Here is a 19,408-nt window from a genome sequence, read left to right as displayed (position 1 = left end):
TTCACTTAAATCTATTCTCTAGTTGTCATGTATGATGTGCTGAAACCATAGCCCCCATCCACAACCAGGCCCCACAGACCTTCCATGGTTTCCCCCATCTGATTCATATACTCTGGTTCATTCCACTAACACTACATTGACCCATGTAAACCACTACCTTCCAATTCATTCTACACCTTGCATACCTTTCACCCACTTGCATATACAAGCACTCAATATCTAATTCACTCAATTCCTCCATCTCCAATTCAGTCTTCCTCATTTCCTTTATTATTGCAATGATAATAAAAATTCTAAAAATAATTGTGATAATAAGGGTAATCATGATAATAATTATCACTACTATTTCAGCACTTTCAGCATTATTTTCATCTTTTAATATCATCATCATTATCATTATCAATTTTTTTTTCTTTTTTGTTGCTTTGTCGCTGTCTCCCGCGTTTGCAAGGTAGTGCAAGGAAACAGACGAAAGAAATGGCCCAACCCACCCCCATACACATGTATATACATACACGTCCACACACGCAAATATACATACCCATACATCTCAATGTACACATATATATACACACTCAGACACATACATATATACACATGCACACAATTCACACTGTCTGCCTTTATTCATTCCCATTGCCACCTCGCCACACATGGAATAACATCCCCCTCCCCCCTAATGTGTGTGAGGTAGCGCTAGGAAAAGACAACAAAGGCCCCATTCGTTCACACTCAGTCTCTAGCTGTCATGCAATAATGACCGAAACCACAGCTCCCTTTCCACATCCAGGCCCCACACAACTTTCCATGGTTTACCCCAGACGCTTCACATGCCCTGATTCAATCCATTGACAGCACGTCGACCCCGGTATACCACATCGATCCAATTCACTCTATTCCTTGCCCGCCTTTCACCCTCCAGCATGTTCAGGCCCCGATCACTCAAAATCTTTTTCACTCCATCTTTCCACCTCCAATTTGGTCTCCCACTTCTTGTTCCCTCCACCTCCGACATATATATCCTCTTGGTCAATCTTTCCTCACTCATCCTCTCCATGTGCCCAAACCATTTCAAAACACCCTCTTCTGCTCTCTCAACCATGCTCTTTTTATTTCCACACATCTCTCTTACCCTTACATTACTTACTCAATCAAACCACCTCACACCACATATTGTCCTCAAACATCTCATTATCAATATCTTCAATTATTCCTATTATCATCATAATCATAAATTATACATGAGATTAGGGAAGATTAGACTATTAACCATGTATTTATTGTGTATCACTGAATGTTACTAAAAAGGGCAGGAGCATAAGGGGGGAAGTCCTTCCTTTACCTTCCTAACAATGAACTGAGGAAGAGACAAGTGAGGATATTTCCTTAAAGTTCCAGTCATCAGATTCTGGCACTACCTAGCTAGAGAAGGGAACAGCGAATAAGCATGAAAGAATAATAATAACTATCATTATTACAGTAATATTACTATAATTTTTTTTTTTTTTTTTTGCTTTGTCGCTGTCTCCCGCGTTTGCGAGGTAGCGCAAGGAAACAGACGAAAGAAATGGCCCAACCCACCCCCATACACATGTATATAAATACGTCCACACACGCAAATATACATACCTACACAGCTTTCCATGGTTTACCCCAGATGCTTCACATGCCCTGATTCAATCCACTGACAGCACGTCAACCTCGGTATACCACATCGATCCAATTCACTCTATTCCTTGCCCTCCTTTCACCCTCCTGCATGTTCAGGCCCCAATCACACAAAATCTTTTTCACTCCATCTTTCCACCTCCAATTTGGTCTCCCACTTCTCCTCGTTCCCTCCACCTCCGACACATATATCCTCTTGGTCAATCTTTCCTCACTCATTCAATCCATGTGCCCAAACCATTTCAAAACACCCTCTTCTGCTCTCTCAACCACGCTCTTTTTATTTCCACACAGCTCTCTTACCCTTACGTTACTTACTCGATCAAACCACCTCACACCACACATTGTCCTCAAACATCTCATTTCCAGCACATCCATCCTCCTGCGCACAGCTCCATCCATAGCCCACGCCTCGCAACCATACAACATTGTTGGAATCACTATTCCTTCAAACATACCCATTTTTGCTTTCCGAGATGTTCTCGACTTCCACACATTCTTCAAGGCTCCCAGAATTTTCGCCCCCTCCCCCACCCTATGATCCACTTCCGCTTCCATGGTTCCATCCGCTGCCAGATCCACTCCCAGATATCTAAAACACTTTACTTCCTCCAGTTTTTCTCCATTCAAACTTACCTCCCAATTGACTTGACCCTCAACCCTACTGTACCTAATAACCTTGCTCTTATTCACATTTACTCTTAACTTTCTTCTTTCACACACTTTAACAAACTCAGTCACCAGCTTCTGCAGTTTCTCACATGAATCAGCCACCAGCGCTGTATCATCAGCGAACAACAACTGACTCACTTCCCAAGCTCTCTCATCCACAACAGACTGCATACTTGCCCCTCTTTCCAAAACTCTTGCATTCACCTCCCTAACAACCCCATCCATAAACAAATTAAACAGCCATGGAGACATCACACACCCCTGCCGCAAACCTACATTCACTGAGAACCAATCACTTTCCTCTCTTCCTACACGTACACATGCCTTACATTCTCGATAAAAACTTTTCACTGCTTCTAACAACTTGCCTCCCACACCATATATTCTTAATACCTTCCACAGAGCATCTCTATCAACTCTATCATATGCCTTCTCCAGATCCATAAATGCTACATACAAATCCATTTGCTTTTCTAAGTATTTCTCACATACATTCTTCAAAGCAAACACCTGATCCACACATCCTCTACCACTTCTGAAACCACACTGATCTTCCCCAATCTGATGCTCTGTACATCCCTTCACCCTCTCAATCAATACCCTCCCATATAATTTACCAGAAATACTCAACAAACTTATACCTCTGAAATTTGAGCACTCACTCTTATCCCCTTTGCCTTTGTACAATGGCACTATGCAAGCATTCCGCCAATCCTCAGGCACCTCACCATGAGTCATACATACATTAAATAACCTTACCAACCCGTCAATAATACAGTCACCCCCTTTTTTAATAAATTCCATTGCAATACCATCCAAACCTGCTGCCTTGCCAGCTTTCATCTTCCGCAAAGCTTTTACTACCTCTTCTCTGTTTACCAAATCATTTACCCTAACCCTCTCACTTTGCACACCACCACGACCAAAACACCCTATATCTGCCACTCTATCATCAAACACATTCAACAAACCTTCAAAATACTCACTCCATCTCCTTCTCACATCACCACTACTTGTTATCACCTCCCCATTTGTGCCCTTCACTGAAGTTCCCATTTGCTCCCTTGTCTTACGCACTTTACTTACCTCCTTCCAGAACATCTTTTTATTCTCCCTAAAATCTAATGATACTCTCTCACCCCAACTCTCATTTGCCCTCTTTTTCACCTCTTGCACCTTTCTCTTGACCTCCTGTCTCTTTCTTTTATACATCTCCCACTCCATTGCATTTTTTCCTGGCAAAAATCGTCCAAATGCCTGTCTCTTCTCTTTCACTAATAATCTTACTTCTTCATCCCACCACTCACTACCCTTTCTAATCAACCCACCTCCCACTCTTCTCATGCCACAAGCATCTTTTGCGCAATCCATCACTGATTCCCTAAATACATCCCATTCCTCCCCCACTCCCCTTACTTCCATTGTTCTCACCTTTTTCCATTCTGTACCCAGTCTCTCCTGGTACTTCCTCACACAAGTCTCCTTCCCAAGCTCACTTACTCTCACCACCCTCTTCACCCCAACATTCACTCTTCTTTTCTGAAAACCCATACAAATCTTCACCTTAGCCTCCACAAGATAATGATCAGACATCCCTCCAGTTGCACCTCTCAAAGCATTAACATCCAAAAGTCTCTCTTTCGCGCGCCTGTCAATTAACACGTAATCCAATAACGCTCTCTGGCCATCTCCCCTACTTACATACGTATACTTATGTATATCTCGCTTTATAAACCAGGTATTCCCAATCACCAGTCCTTTTTCAGCACATAAATCTACAAGCTCTTCACCATTTCCATTTACAACACTGAACACCCCATGTATACCAATTATTCCCTCAACTGCCACATTACTCACCTTTGCATTCAAATCACCCATCACTATAACCTGGTCTCGTGCATTAAAACCACTAATACACTCATTCAGCTGCTCCCAAACACTTGCCTCTCATGATCTTTCTTCTCATGCCCAGGTGCATATGCACCAATAATCACCCATCTCTCTCCATCAACTTTTATTACCATTATTATTAAAAGTACCATTATCATTATTCCAATTTTTAGAAAATGCAATACAAGGGAAAGTTTTCCAGCCCTCCTACCCTGCCCCTTTAAGTTGCTCTCTTCAACAAGCAGGGAATATAAGGATAGAAAACTTTCTGATATTAATGCATTAAACGTGACAAGTTAAAAAATGGATGTAAGCTAAAAAGACCATTCTCAATCATTTCTGGCACTAACTCACAACACAGGAAATAGCAAACAAGAATGAAAAAAAAATACTTATTATTATAGTTTCTATAGTTTCATTATAGTGGCGATGGGAATGAATAAAGGCAGACAGTATGAATTATGTGCATGTGTATATGTCTGTGTGTGTATATATATGTATACACTGAGATGTATAGGCATGTATATTTGCATGTGTATATATGTATATGTCTGTGTGTGTATATATATGTATACATTGAGATGTATAGGCATGTATATTTGCATGTGTATATATGTATATGTCTGTGTGTGTATATATATGTATACATTGAGATGTATAGGCATGTATATTTGCATGTGTGGATGTGTATGTATATACATGTGTATGTGGGTGGGTTGGGCCATTCTTTCGTCTGTTTCCTTGTGCTACCTCGCTAACACGGGAGACAGCGACAAAGCAAAATAAATGAATAAATATAGTTTCTTTTATATTCAATTACCTATGCTGCCTTAGCAAGAACCATGCAGAACAATGGCTTCATTCACACATATCCACTATCTAACTGTCATGTAAATGTACCAAAGCCAAAGATTACCATCTTACAGCCAAGCCTCACAGGCTACTCTATGGTTTAACTCGATTGCAATACATGCTCAGGGTCAGCCCAAAGACAGCACATCATTCCAAATGCCACATAACTCCAACTTGTTCTATCCAATGCATGCCTCTTGCCCTCCTTAATGTTCTGGAACTGATGCCCATTGATCCTTCTCTTTGATATTTCCCTTCTCATTGCTCCCACCACTTCTGACACATAGATCCTCTTTGTCAGTGTTTCTCCATTCATCCTTTCCATATTTCTGAAATATTTCAGCAACCCCTAGTAAGCCCACTCAATCAGACTTATTACCACATCTCTTTGAAAATGACATTGTTCTTAAGAGCCAATCTACCCCAGACCACAATCCTCCAGCACCATATTTCCATTATGTTCACCCTCTTCCTTTCTTTTGCATTCAAGACCATGCTTCACATTCATACAACACTGTCAGAATAAAATATGCGTTCAAACACACCTATCTTTGACCATACAGAAATTGGCCTTTCCTTTCACACAATAGAAAAAACTATAATACACAAAATGATGAGTTTCTTTTCCTTTTAATTCCCGCATTATAAGCAATGACTTACTGTGAGTATCCCTATAATTTTTCAATTCGGTATTCACTTTTCTACATGACGCTAGGCTTTCATTTCATAAGAAGTTAACTTAATGATCTGTCTTCAAAATAGTATCTTACACAGACTGAGTGATAAGTTGCTAAAATTTCACTGCGCTATTACCCAGAGAGTAAAGTGAACACCCACAATGCAAAGTGGAAATTAATACATCCATGACTGGGCCACAGAAATGATCATGTGTGAACATAACAACAGCTAACCATGCTCACATCAGTCCAGGACAGCAAGAGGAAACCAGTCAATTAGCTACAAAACTTATAACACAAAAGATGCTGAACTTTGCACAAAAATAAGAGTAAAAAGCACACTTATATACTTTTTCTATTCAAAATTCCTTTGCTTGGGGTAAAAGTTTTTCAACTTTTTACACCTATAAAGTGCTATGCACTGAATCCTTTCAAATTCACTTTTCTTCCACCATCCTTTTCCATCTATCATGATGTAGCTTCCTTCTCTCTATTCTACACAAACTCTTTCAGTCAATGACCTCATACCCTTTCAGCTTGTAACCCACAACCCATGACCTGGGTCTGTGGCATGTGTCTGGCTACTGCAGACCAGCCACAGGAGGAGTGACCACTGCAACAGCTCCTCCTCTCCTTGGAGAGCAAAGCTGTAGAATTCTCTTCTATCTGTTGTCGTTCCCTCTTTGTATAATCTTTCCACCTTTAAGAGACAAGTTTACACACACTGGGGGCTCAAATTAATTTTCCAGCATTCTTTCTTCCCAAACTAATTATCATAATTTCCCTCCAAGATGGCTACATAGGATAGTGGCCTGTTTTTGCTTGTCATGTTGGTCACTACATATAAATGAAAAAACTATGCATACAAATTCAAGTGCAGTAACTATCAGCTACCATTAATTCCAATAATCTTGCCACTTATTCTACAAAATTAACCTACAATAAAGTAAAATTCAAAAGCAGCCGACATGCACCAAGCCAACCTGAAACACCAAATATAAGCAATTTGACCACTAAATGAACTTTCACAATTTAAGAACAAAACTACACTGCAACTTACAACTAGCACATATGGTAATACAACCGTAGCTTCAAATGAAAGACACAGGATAAAGCTGCATTAGTGGTAATTTCCACAAGAAATAATGGATGAATGAGTTTCCAGCAAAAATAAATGAATAAAAGGATGGAGAATATGGTTAGGCTCATGGCAAGGCAAGGATAAGCAGCAATTAAACTGTTCTGCAAACCCTAATGTATATGACAAAATATGTATTCATCAATTGAAAAAAAAATACTTATAATATTCAGTATATAATCATCCCATCAGTAATACTTGTCACATGTCATAATAGTACCAATCTCTTCAGGTGGCTGTGAGTACTATAACAATGCATCAGAAAAGATTATCTGCTAACTGAAAACACTCGGTGTTCCAAATTTACCTTCTTTTGTTTCAGACACCTTTCTGTTTGGTGATTTTTTAGGAGAAGCTTTTGGGCTGGGAGTTCTTGATTTTGGGCTAGAGGTTTCCTCCTTAAGACTAGAGCTAATACCTGCCATACTAGAGTTTTCAACTTTTGAACAAGGATCTGGCACACAGGTAGCTGTATTCAATTTACTGGTTTTATTATTGGCACTGATAGAGTTCTCAGTACTAGCAACTTCAATATTTGGAGTAGCAACAGAGTCATTACTGCTAACATTAGAAACAGCTGAGATGTCTGAGGCAGAAGCAGTACTTAGCTGGTCAGGCTTAGGTTCATCATCCTTACTACAATCATCTACAGCAGCATGTGGGAAGAAATTATGGGAATCTATAATACAATGTTGAATGTTGGGAATCTATGATATAGTGCTGAATGACTAAAGAAGCATTAGCAATACCCATATAAAATCTACTTTATACAGCAAAGTTCACATTCATTAGCTATCAAAAATATCATAAATGACTCTTAGATTGCTCCAAGATAAATCTGTCTATCATCGTTACTTCATTAACAAATTTTGGGGTGGATCAGGCATATTTAGCCTCCAAATATCATTCATACACATCCTCAACCCATGTCCAGAGGGTTAAAGTGAAACACAGACTTCCGAACTTAAAAAGTATCATGAGACCAGTGTCTCCATTCAAAACACCTCTATAAACAAAATGCCTCTAATGTATCCAATCCCAAATCATCCCTCAAACATCATCTAAACTATCCTTGGCCCATTTCAATTCTCTCACTATCCTATTCCCCTGCAGTTTACCTTGTACCTTCTACTTCAATACTACTGTATATTCTCTAGCCATCATGTGTAATGTACTGAAACCACAGACCTTTCCATGGTTTACCCCAGATGTTTCACATGCCCTGGTTCAGTCCACTGACAGCACGGCGATCCCAGTATACCGCATCATTCCAATTCACTCCATCCTGTGCATGCTGATTGCTCAGAATCTTTTCCACTCCAACTTTACACCTTCAATTTGGTCTCCCGCTTCTCTTTGTTTCCGCCACCTCTGATACACACAACCTTTCTTTACTCGTTCTCTCCATATGTCTAAACTATTTCAACACACCCTCTTCCACTCTCTCTACCACACTCTTTTTATTACTATACATCTCTCTTACCCTTTTATTCCTTACTTGATCAAACCACCTCATATCACATATCTTCCTCAAACATTTCATTTCAAACACATCTACCCTCTTCTGCACAACCCTATCTATAGCCCATGCCTTGCAACCATATAATATTTTTGGAACTATTATTCCTTCAAACATACCCATATTTTGCTCTCCAAGATAATGTTCCCTCTTTCCACACATTCTTCATCACTCTTAGAACCTTCACCTCCTCCCACACCCTATGACTCACCCCCAATTCCAAGGTTCCATTCACTGCCAAGTCCACTCCCAGATAACTAATACACTTCACTTACACTAATCAAACTTACATCCCAACTAACTTGTCCCTCAACCCTGCTGAACTCAATAAATTTGCTTTTATTCACATTTACTCTCAACTTTCTCCTTTCACACACTCTTCCTAAATCAGTCACCAACTTCAGCAGTTTCTCATTTGAATCAGCCACCAGTGCTGTATCATCAGTGAACAACAACTGACTCACTTTCCTACCTCCCTAACGTCCCCATCTGTAAACAAATTAAACATCCATGGTGACATTATACACACCTGCCATATAAGATGTGGGTATGTAAAAAAAAAAAATTTGGGAGATCTTTATGTTCTTAATTCAAACTACATACATAAGAATGAAACTGACAGAAAAAAGTGCATTTTCATTCTTCAAATCACCTAATTCTGTAAAAAAATTTCATCACCACTGATAAACCTATGCTCAAAACCATGCTTGTTTGTATTTTTTCTATTATAAGAAAGAACTGAAAGTTCAAAAAAGACATTGTCTATGATCATCACTAAGCTTTTAAAAGAGGCATGACTGTGAACTCTGACCTTAAGAGCTGGAACCAATCAGACAATCTTGAGTGTGAGATGTGGTACAAAACTCTGTTGCCTAATCAACACATTTCACTCACAGTACACATAAGTAACACATGGAATTAATTGAACACATGATCCTCCAATTCAACTTTCATCACCAAAATAATCTTAAGGTTGGATATGTTTAAGTCCCTTTTATGGGCCAAATGAATTTTATATCATTCATCAGTTAAATGCACTTAGCACTATAAGAGAAATAATACACAAGGAAAAAATAGAAAGACGGATTGCAAGAGAGTGGAAGAAGGGAGGAAGAGAAAAAAGATAACACATAAACTTGCATATGCAAACACGCCTAACCAGTCACTTCACCTATTATAAGAATCATCACAAGAAGGGCAGCAGGACAGACTGTACAAACACATTAATCATATGAATGCAGTGTATGAGCAGAGATATGGACCAACAGGACAGATTGTACAAATACATTAATCATATGAATGCAGTGTATGAGCAGAGATATGGACTAGCAGGAGAGACTGAACAAATACATTAATCATATGAATGCAGTGTATGAGCAGAGATATGGACAAACACTGGAATGATGTGTCTAAAGTGTGAGCAAATTCGATCTTAAAAGTACATATAAACAAACCCTCCAAGAATTAGCAAAAGCACCTTCTTATTTATGATCATATAACAAAAATATCAACACAGTATCCAAAACTGCATTATATAATTGAGTTAGCTCCCACATGAAAAGGCAGTAAACTAAGGTAAGGAATAAATAGTGTAATATCTGATGTTATACCTATCTATCTGATCAATTGGGCCTCTCAAGACCCTTTGACAATTCTGTAGGTCTTCTGTACTTCTACTCTTAAAATGAACATGGGGTAAAGAATAAATCAGCTGCTATTAGAGGCAAAACTGAAAATGAGTTGCAGTGGAAGAGAGCAAAAGTCAATTTAATCTTGAAGAAGGATGACTTGAAAAATGCAATGAACTACATGCCCATACTTCCAACAAACATGGTCTCTAGGACACTGAAAAAGAAATCAGAAACTATATGGATGATTACTTGGCAAAGAAAAAAGTACCAAGTACGAAGCAACTTGGGTTCAAACGATGGAGGTATTCCACAACTTATCTTCTAGATCAACATGAAAGTGTGTGCTGATTTAGTTAAGAGATGGGTGGGTACACTATTGGTTCTTAAGATTGCCAAAAGGCATCTGGGATGTCTTATGGAAGAGGCTGATAAAAAAAAAGGGATTTTCAGGCACTCTTTCAATAGGTCAAAGACTGGGAAGGAAACAAATAAAGCATGTCAGAAGGGCTTTCTTTCACTAGGGTGACATACCCAGAGGTCAAATAAAGGGGGTAGCGATGCTGTTTCCTGTGGGACGGGGTAGCAACAAGAATGGATTAAGGCAAGCAAGCATGAGTATGTACATGTGTATATATGTATATGTTGATATGTTTATGTATATGTGAGTATATGTGCATGTATGGGCATTCATGTATGTATATATATATATGTATATATATATATATATATATATATATATATATATATATATATATATATATATATATATATATATTTCTTTTTTTTTCTTTCTTTTAAACTATTCGCCATTTCCCGCATTAGCGAGGTAGCGTTAAGAACAGAGGACGGGGCCTTTTTTGGAATATCCTCACCCGGCCCCCTCTGTTCCTTCTTTTGGAAAATTAAAAAAAAAACAAGAGGGGAGGATTTCCAGCCCCCCGCTTCCTCCCCTTTTAGTCGCCTTCTACGACACGCAGGTAATACGTGGGAAGCATTCTTAATCCCCTATCCCCAGATATATATATATATATATATATATATATATATATATATATATATGGGAGCGGGGGGCTGGAAATCCTCCCCTCTCATTTTTTTTTTTTTTTTTTAATTTTCCAAAAGAAGGAACAGAGAATTGGGCCAGGTGAGGGTATTCCCTGAAAGGCCCAGTCCTCTGTTCTTAACGCTACCTCGCTGATGTGGGAAATGGCGAATAGTTTGAAAAAAGAAAGAAAATATATATATATATATATATATATATATATATATATATATATATATATATATATATATATATATATATATATATATTATCCCTGGGGATAGGGGAGAAAGAATACTTCCCACGTATTCCCTGCGTGTCATAGAAGGCGACTAAAAGGGGAGGGAGCGGGTGGCTGGAAATCCTCCCCTCTCGTTTTTTTCAATTTTCCAAAAGAAGGAACAGAGAAGGGGGCCAGGTGAGGATATTCCCTTACAGGCCCAGTCCTCTGTTCTTAATGCTACCTTGCTATTGTGGGAAATGGCGAATAGTACGAAAGAAAGAAAAGATATATATATATGTGTGTGTGTGTGTGTGTGTGTGTGTGTGTGTATATATATGAGTGGACGGGCTATTCTTTCTTCGTTTGTTACCTGGTGCTACCTCGCTGACATGGGAAACGGCAATCAAGTATAATAATATATATAAATATTTCAGTAAACTCCCTCAACATTTCTAATGCCATATTTTCTTACCACTTGCTGTTCCCTGTGGGATGCTGTTAGAAAAATATTTTGAGTCTGTGTCAAATGAGTAGTCAAGGATGGATAATAATGTTTTAGTCAGCCGCAAGAGATCATTGAAGCTGTAGAACCCAAAGTAGATAAGATAACGTGCCAGCTTCACAACCTGTAAAGTCCAAAAAAACAAAACAGGTACACAAACTTTTCAAAATACTTTGATGTTTGTCTCTCATATGACCTAAATATTCTTGGATGATTAAATGATGAAATTCATTGCTTTGGAGAATAATGCAAAAGAAAAAATCAAGTTCCTATGATTGCATACTGAAGATACCACACAAAAACATTTCCAAAACCAACATCTGTAAGGTAATAGTAAAGAAAATATGACAACAAAATATAGTAATAAAAGTAAAAATCCACAGGATATTTCACTTTTATTTTCTAAACCTAAATGCCTATCCCTATGGACAGAAATATATTCTGCCTGTTACATGAGGCAACTAACAGATATGGCAAGGCTGGGAAATGGAAACCAGCCTCTCTTATCACTTATTAAAAACAAAGAGTAGGAGCCAACCAAGGACTTGTCCTCCAAGGATAGGGGTGTCTTAAATGTGTGTTGATGTAATTAGAATGAAAAAAGGGATGCACAAATGCTATGTTTGACACAAGCAGAGCTGAATGCTTTGGTTCTGGTGATACTAAGCTGATATAGAAGGAAGGAAAATGGTTTGGAAATTTTCAGGGGGTAAAACCTGGGATTGTAAGAGGTAAGAGATAAAGGACTGGGAAGCATTTTAGATAAAGAATGAGCTCTGGGACTGTGGTAGTGTAAGGAAGTGAGTTCAAAACTAATTTAGAAAAGAATGAAAGATAGAGGTGGATGATTGTTGATGCTTAATAGTACCTAGTAGTACAATGAGTGAAGAAGAGTGCATTTTGGCAGAATCCGAAAGAGTGATATGGCAGTTCTGATGCAGGGGATGGAATTCTGCTACTAAGACAACTGAGGGTAAAATTGGAAAGTAATTGTACCTACTGTAAATGAAACTTAGGAAAAGCATGTCGGGTTGGGCATCAACAGAGGTCTGAAAGGTAATGATTGAACCAGGGCATGTGAAGCGTCTGGGGCAAACCTTGGAAAGTTTTGTGGGGCCTGGATGTGGAAAGGGAGCTGTGGTTTTAGTGCATTATAAATGACACCTACAGACTGAGTGTGAACGAATGTGGCCATTGTTGTCTTTTCCTAGTGCTACCTTGCGCACATGCAGGGGGAGAGGGTTGTTATTTCATGTGTGGTGGGGTGGCGACGGGAATGAATAAGGGCAGACAGTATGAATTATGTACATGTGTGTATATGTATAAATAAATAAATAAATAAATAAATACATATATATACACACATATGGATATGCTGGAAGTGAGATGTTTGAGGACGATATGTGGTGTGAGGTGGTTTGATCGAGTAAGTAATGTAAGGGTAAGAGAGATGTGAGGAAATAAAAAGAGCGTGGTTGAGAGAGCAGAAGAGGGTGTTTTGAAATGGTTTGGGCACATGGAGAGAATGAGTGGGGAAAGATTGACCAAGAGGATATATGTGTCAGAGGTGGAGGGAACGAGAAGTGGGAGACCAAATTGGAGGTGGAAAGATGGAGTGAAAAAGATTTTGAGTGATCGGGGCCTCAACATGCAGGAGGGTGAAAGGAGGGCAAGGAATAGAGTGAATTGGATCGATGTGGTATACCGGGGTCGACATGCTATCAATGGATTGAATCAGGGCATGTGAAGCGTCTGGGGTAAACCATGGAAAGTTCTGTGGGGCCAGGATGTGGAAAGGGAGCTGTGGTTTCGGTCATTATTGCATGACAGCTAGAGACTGAGTGTGAACGAATGGGGCCTTTGTGGTCTTTTCCTAGCGCTACCTCGCACACATGAGGGGGGAGGGGAATGTTATTCCATGTGTGGCGAGGTGGCGATGGGAATGAATAAAGGCAGACAGTGTGAACTGTGTGCATCTGTATATATGTATGTGTCTGTGTGTGTATATATATGTGTACATTGAGATGTATGGGTATGTATATTTGTGTGTGTGGACGTGTATGTATATACATGTGTATGGGGGTGGGTTGGGCCATTTCTTTCGTCTGTTTCCTTGCACTACCTCGTAAACACGGTAGACAGCGACAAAGCAAAATAAATAAAATAAAAATATATATATATATATATATATATATATATATATATATATATATATATATATATATATATATATATATATATATATATTTTTTTTTTTTATTTTGCTTTGTCGCTGTCTCCCGCGTTTGCGAGGTAGCGCAAGGAAACAGACGAAAGAAATGGCCCAACCCACCCCCATACACAATGTATACACACACACACACGTCCACACACACAAATATACATACCTATACATCTCAATGTACACATATATATACATACACAGACAAATACATATATACCCATGCACACAATTCACACTGTCTGCCCCCATTCACTCCCATCGCCACCTCGCCACACATGGAATACCATCCCCCTCCCCCCTCATGTGTGCGAGGTAGCACTAGGAAAAGACAACAAAGGCCCCATTCGTTCACACTCAGTCTCTAGCTGCCACGCAATAATGCCCGAAACCACAGCTCCCTTTCCACATCCAGGCCCCACACAACTTTCCATGGTTTACCCCAGACACTTCACATGCCCTGATTCAATTCACTGACAGCACGTCAACCCCGGTATACCACATCGATCCAATTCACTCTATTCCTTGCCCTCCTTTCACCCTCCTGCATGTTCAAGCCCCGATCACACAAAATCTTTTTCACTCCATCTTTCCACCTCCAATTTGGTCTCCCACTTCTCCTCATTCCCTCCACCTCCAACACATATATCCTCTTGGTCAATCTTTCCTCACTCATTCTCTCCATGTGCCCAAACCATTTCAAAACACCCTCTTCTGCTCTCTCAACCACGCTCTTTTTATTTCCACACATCTCTCTTACCCTCACATTACTTACTCGATCAAACCACCTCACACCACACATTGTCCTCAAACATCTCATTTCCAGCACATCCACCCTCCTGCGCACAACTCTATCCATAGCCCATGCCTCACAACCATACAACATTGTTGGAACCACTATTCCTTCAAACATACCCATTTTTGCTTTCCGAGATAATGTTCTCGTCTTCCACACATTCTTCAAGGCTCCCAGGATTTTCGCCCCCTCCCCCACCCTATGATTCACTTCCGCTTCCATGGTTCCATCCGCTGCCAGATCCACTCCCAGATATCTAAAACACTTTACTTCCTCCAGTTTTTCTCCATTCAAACTAACCTCCCAATTGACTTGACCCTCAACCCTACTGTACCTAATAACCTTGCTCTTATTCACATTTACTCTTAACTTTCTTCTTTCACACACTTTACCAAACTCAGTCACCAGCTTCTGCAGTTTCTCACATGAATCAGCCACCAGCGCTGTATCATCAACGAACAACAACTGACTCACTTCCCAAGCTCTCTCATCCACAACAGACTTCATACTTGCCCCTCTTTCCAAAACTCTTGCATTCACCTCCCTAACAACGCCATCCATAAACAAATTAAACAACCATGGAGACATCACACACCCCTGCCGCAAACCTACATTCACTGAGAACCAATCACTTTCCTCTCTTCCTACACGTACACATGCCTTACATCCTCAATAAAAGCTTTTCACTGCTTCTGACAACTTGCCTCCCACACCATATATTCTCAGTACCTTCCACAGAGCATCTCTATCAACTCTATCATATGCCTTCTCCAGATCCATAAATGCTACATACAAATCCATTTGCTTTTCTAAGTATTTCTCACATACATTCTTCAAAGCAAACACCTGATCCACACATCCTCTACCAATTCTGAAACCACACTGCTCTTCCCCAATCTGATGCTCTGTACATGCCTTCACCCTCTCAATCAATACCCTCCCATATAATTTACCAGGAATACTCAACAAACTTATACCTCTGTAATTTGAGCACTCACTCTTATCCCCTTTGCCTTTGTACAATGGCACTATGCACGCATTCCGCCAATCCTCAGGCACCTCACCATGAGTCATTCATACATTAAATAACCTTACCAACCAGTCAACAATACAGTCACCCCCTTTTTTAATAAATTCCACTGCAATACCATCCAATACCATATATATAGATATATACCATATATATAGATATATATATAACGCGGGAGACAGCGACAAAGTATAATAAATATAAAAAAATAAATATATATATATATATATATATATATATATATATATATATATATATATACCTCGCAAACGCGGGAGACAGCGACAAAGCAAAAAAAAAAAATGTATATACATGAAGCTGGTGACTGAGTTTGGTAAAGTGTGTGGAAGAAGAAAGTTAAGAGTAAATGTGAATAAGAGCAAGGTTATTAGGTACAGTAGGGTTGAGGGTCAAGTCAATTGGGAGGTGAGTTTGAATGGAGAAAAACTGGAGGAAGTGAAGTGTTTTAGATATCTGGGAGTGGATCTGGCAGCGGATGGAACCATGGAAGCGGAAGTGGATCATAGGGTGGGGGAGGGGGCGAAAATTCTGGGGGCCTTGAAGAATGTGTGGAAGTCGAGAACATTATCTCGGAAAGCAAAAATGGGTATGTTTGAAGGAATAGTGGTTCCGACAATGTTGTATGGTTGCGAGGCGTGGGCTATGGATAGAGTTGTGCGCAGGAGGATGGATGTGCTGGAAATGAGATGTTTGAGGACAATGTGTGGTGTGAGGTGGTTTGATCGAGTGAGTAACGTAAGGGTAAGAGAGATGTGTGGAAATAAAAAGAGCGTGGTTGAGAGAGCAGAAGAGGGTGTTTTGAAGTGGTTTGGGCACATGGAGAGAATGAGTGAGGAAAGATTGACCAAGAGGATATATGTGTCGGAGGTGGAGGGAACGAGGAGAAGAGGGAGACCAAATTGAAGGTGGAAAGATGGAGTGAAAAAGATTTTGTGTGATCGGGGCCTGAACATGCAGGAGGGTGAAAGGAGGGCAAGGAATAGAGTGAATTGGAGCGATGTGGTATACCGGGGTTGACGTGCTGTCAGTGGATTGAATCAAGGCATGTGAAGCGTCTGGGGTAAACCATGGAAAGCTGTGTAGGTGTGTATATTTGCGTGTGTGGACATATGTATATACATGTGTATGGGGGGGGTTGGGCCATTTCTTTCGTCTGTTTCCTTGCGCTACCTCGCAAATGCGGGAGACAGCGACAAAGTATAATAAAAAAAAATAATAACATGCTTATGTGGGTGGGTTGGGCCATTCTTTCGTCTGTTTCCTCGTGGTACCTTACTAATGCGGGAGACAAAGTATAATGAATAAATAAATATAAAAATATATATTCATATTTTTGCTCATAATCTTTTTTGCTGTCTTGCAAGGAAACAGATAGAAGAATGGCCCAACCCACCCATATACACTTGTATATACATTAATGCCCACACACGCACATATACATACCTATACATTTCAACGTATACAAACATATACATCTTTCTTTCTTTCATACTATTCGCCATTTCTCGCATTAGCGAGGTAGCATTAAGAACAGAGGACTGGGCCTTTGAGGGAATATCCTCACCTGGCCCCCTTCTCTGTTCCTTTTTTTGGAAAATTCATACTTACTGCCTTCATCCATTCCCGTTGGCACCCCACCAATCATGATATGGCGCACACACACACACATACACCCGTGTGTGAGGTAGTGCTAGGAAAAGACAACAAAAGCCACATTCGTCCACACTCAGTCTCTAGCTGTCATGTGTAATGCACCAAAATCACAGCTCCCTTTCCACATCCAGGCCCCACAAAACTTTCTATGGTTTACCCCAGATGCTTCAAAACATTTATACAATACATTTTCACTCCACTCATCATTCTAATGTTCAGTATCTACACTTCACTCTACTTATCATTCTAATGTTCAGTATCTATACTTCACTCCATTCATCATCTAATGTTCAATCTTCATTTTTCACTGGATCAAAAATAGTTGTAAAGATTTCACAGAACAACAATGAATCATTTTCAAAACATACCTCAAAGGTGAGTTTATTCTGTTCGCAATCAGAAAAGCTCCACATCTTATCAACCACATTACAAAGGTATTCTTCCACAAAGACAATAACATCCTTGAAAGTAGTCTCAGCAGCTTCTGTACTATGCATTGCTGCATGCTTATCATAACTGAAATATAAACATGTAGGTGAAAAAGATGATAATCGTGACTATAACCATAAATCAATATAATCAAATGACTACCACAAAGATTTCAATTTGAAAGAAAATAGAAAATAAAAATATGTGATGCTAACATTAGCTAAAATTATTCTTCTTGATCTTATATAACATTTTTATGACTAATTACAGTTATAACTGTAAATAGTAATCAAACTTATTCTTTCAAACTACATCACTAAAAACAATTCTAGAGTTTACTATCATTTAATTAGGTTGATAAAGTCCCTTGTTCAAATTAATCTCACTGGAAATACAATAAAAAATACTAATATTCTGTGAATACAAATATACTGTGAATGTTAACGATTTACTATAATACCTGTACTTGAAAAATTAATGAATTTCTTTGATCACCAAACATGTTTCATAATACTGTAACTTGGAAAAAGGTATGCATTCCTATAAATTCAATGCAATTACTTTATCAACATGGACCGAAATCAATGCAAACATTAAAAAAGGAAATTATTTCATCAAAGTGAATTACAGAAGAGTGAGAAGAAATACAAAAGCATAGTACTGCTGACATGACTAAGCAAGCTTAAAATTTTAAGATTATTCAGTTCAAGTTATAGTAGTTAAAAACAAATTTTTAGATTATGTTGGCCAAATGAATATCCTGCATATATACAGTAGAACCTTGGATCTATTTCATATCTAGCAAAATATGAAATATCTTTTCACAAAATTTATGCAAGCAACTCAAAGACTGCTCACCCTCTTAGGGACAATGTGTTTAACTGTAAAGTATCAACCCATAACAAAAATGCCAGTAAACATATATGCATTACACGCATAATCTCACCATATGGGTATATGAAACACCACTGGGCTATTATTTCTTCAGTCCTATAAGCCTGACCTGAAAGACTCTGAAGCAGTGACAAACACTCAAGACCAATACAATAAAACAAAAACCCCAGATACAATTTCATCTCAACATACTTAGCACTTAGTCATTTCCAATGTATTTCATGATCCCATTCGGTACATATGAAATGGGATTATTTTTTTTGCTATTTTCTTTTATTAACTCATTCAAGATATGGCCTGTATAGAGAGCTGCAAACTTCATGTAGCAATCAACACAATGTAACAGTAGCTACAAAAAGTTCAAACGAAATTCTGTAACTTTATGGGTCAATTTATCATCCATAATGATCAGTGGTAATATTTGATGTATACTTTGTCGCTGTCTCCCGCATTAGTGAGGTAGCGCAAGGAAACAGACAAAAGAAACAGCCCAACCCACCCACATACACATGTATATACATACACGTCCACATACATCTCATCGTATAAA

At 39.0% G+C, this 19,408-nt stretch overlaps 2 protein-coding genes across 3 annotated transcripts in view; one reads left to right on the top strand and one right to left on the bottom strand.

Moving 5' to 3' along the window:
• Nucleotides 1–19,408, bottom strand: part of Itpr (Inositol 1,4,5,-trisphosphate receptor) — a 266,291-nt gene that overhangs the window by 155,087 nt on the left and 91,796 nt on the right. Inside the window, exons 20-21 of the mRNA XM_071662011.1 lie at nt 11,785–11,938; nt 7,205–7,543 (exon numbers count right to left, since the gene is read on the bottom strand). Of these exons, the coding sequence (XP_071518112.1) occupies nt 7,205–7,543; nt 11,785–11,938 (493 nt within the window). The remainder of the gene's footprint in view (nt 1–7,204; nt 7,544–11,784; nt 11,939–19,408) is intronic.
• The window catches only part of LOC139748689 (prolyl endopeptidase), a 245,071-nt gene that overhangs the window by 198,756 nt on the left and 26,907 nt on the right, over nt 1–19,408 (top strand). The gene's annotated exons all lie outside the window — the stretch shown is intronic.

Source organism: Panulirus ornatus, chromosome 5, assembly GCF_036320965.1.
Source record: "Panulirus ornatus isolate Po-2019 chromosome 5, ASM3632096v1, whole genome shotgun sequence".
Lineage (NCBI taxonomy): Eukaryota > Metazoa > Arthropoda > Malacostraca > Decapoda > Palinuridae > Panulirus > Panulirus ornatus.
This window is presented reverse-complemented; position numbering and strand designations above follow the sequence as displayed.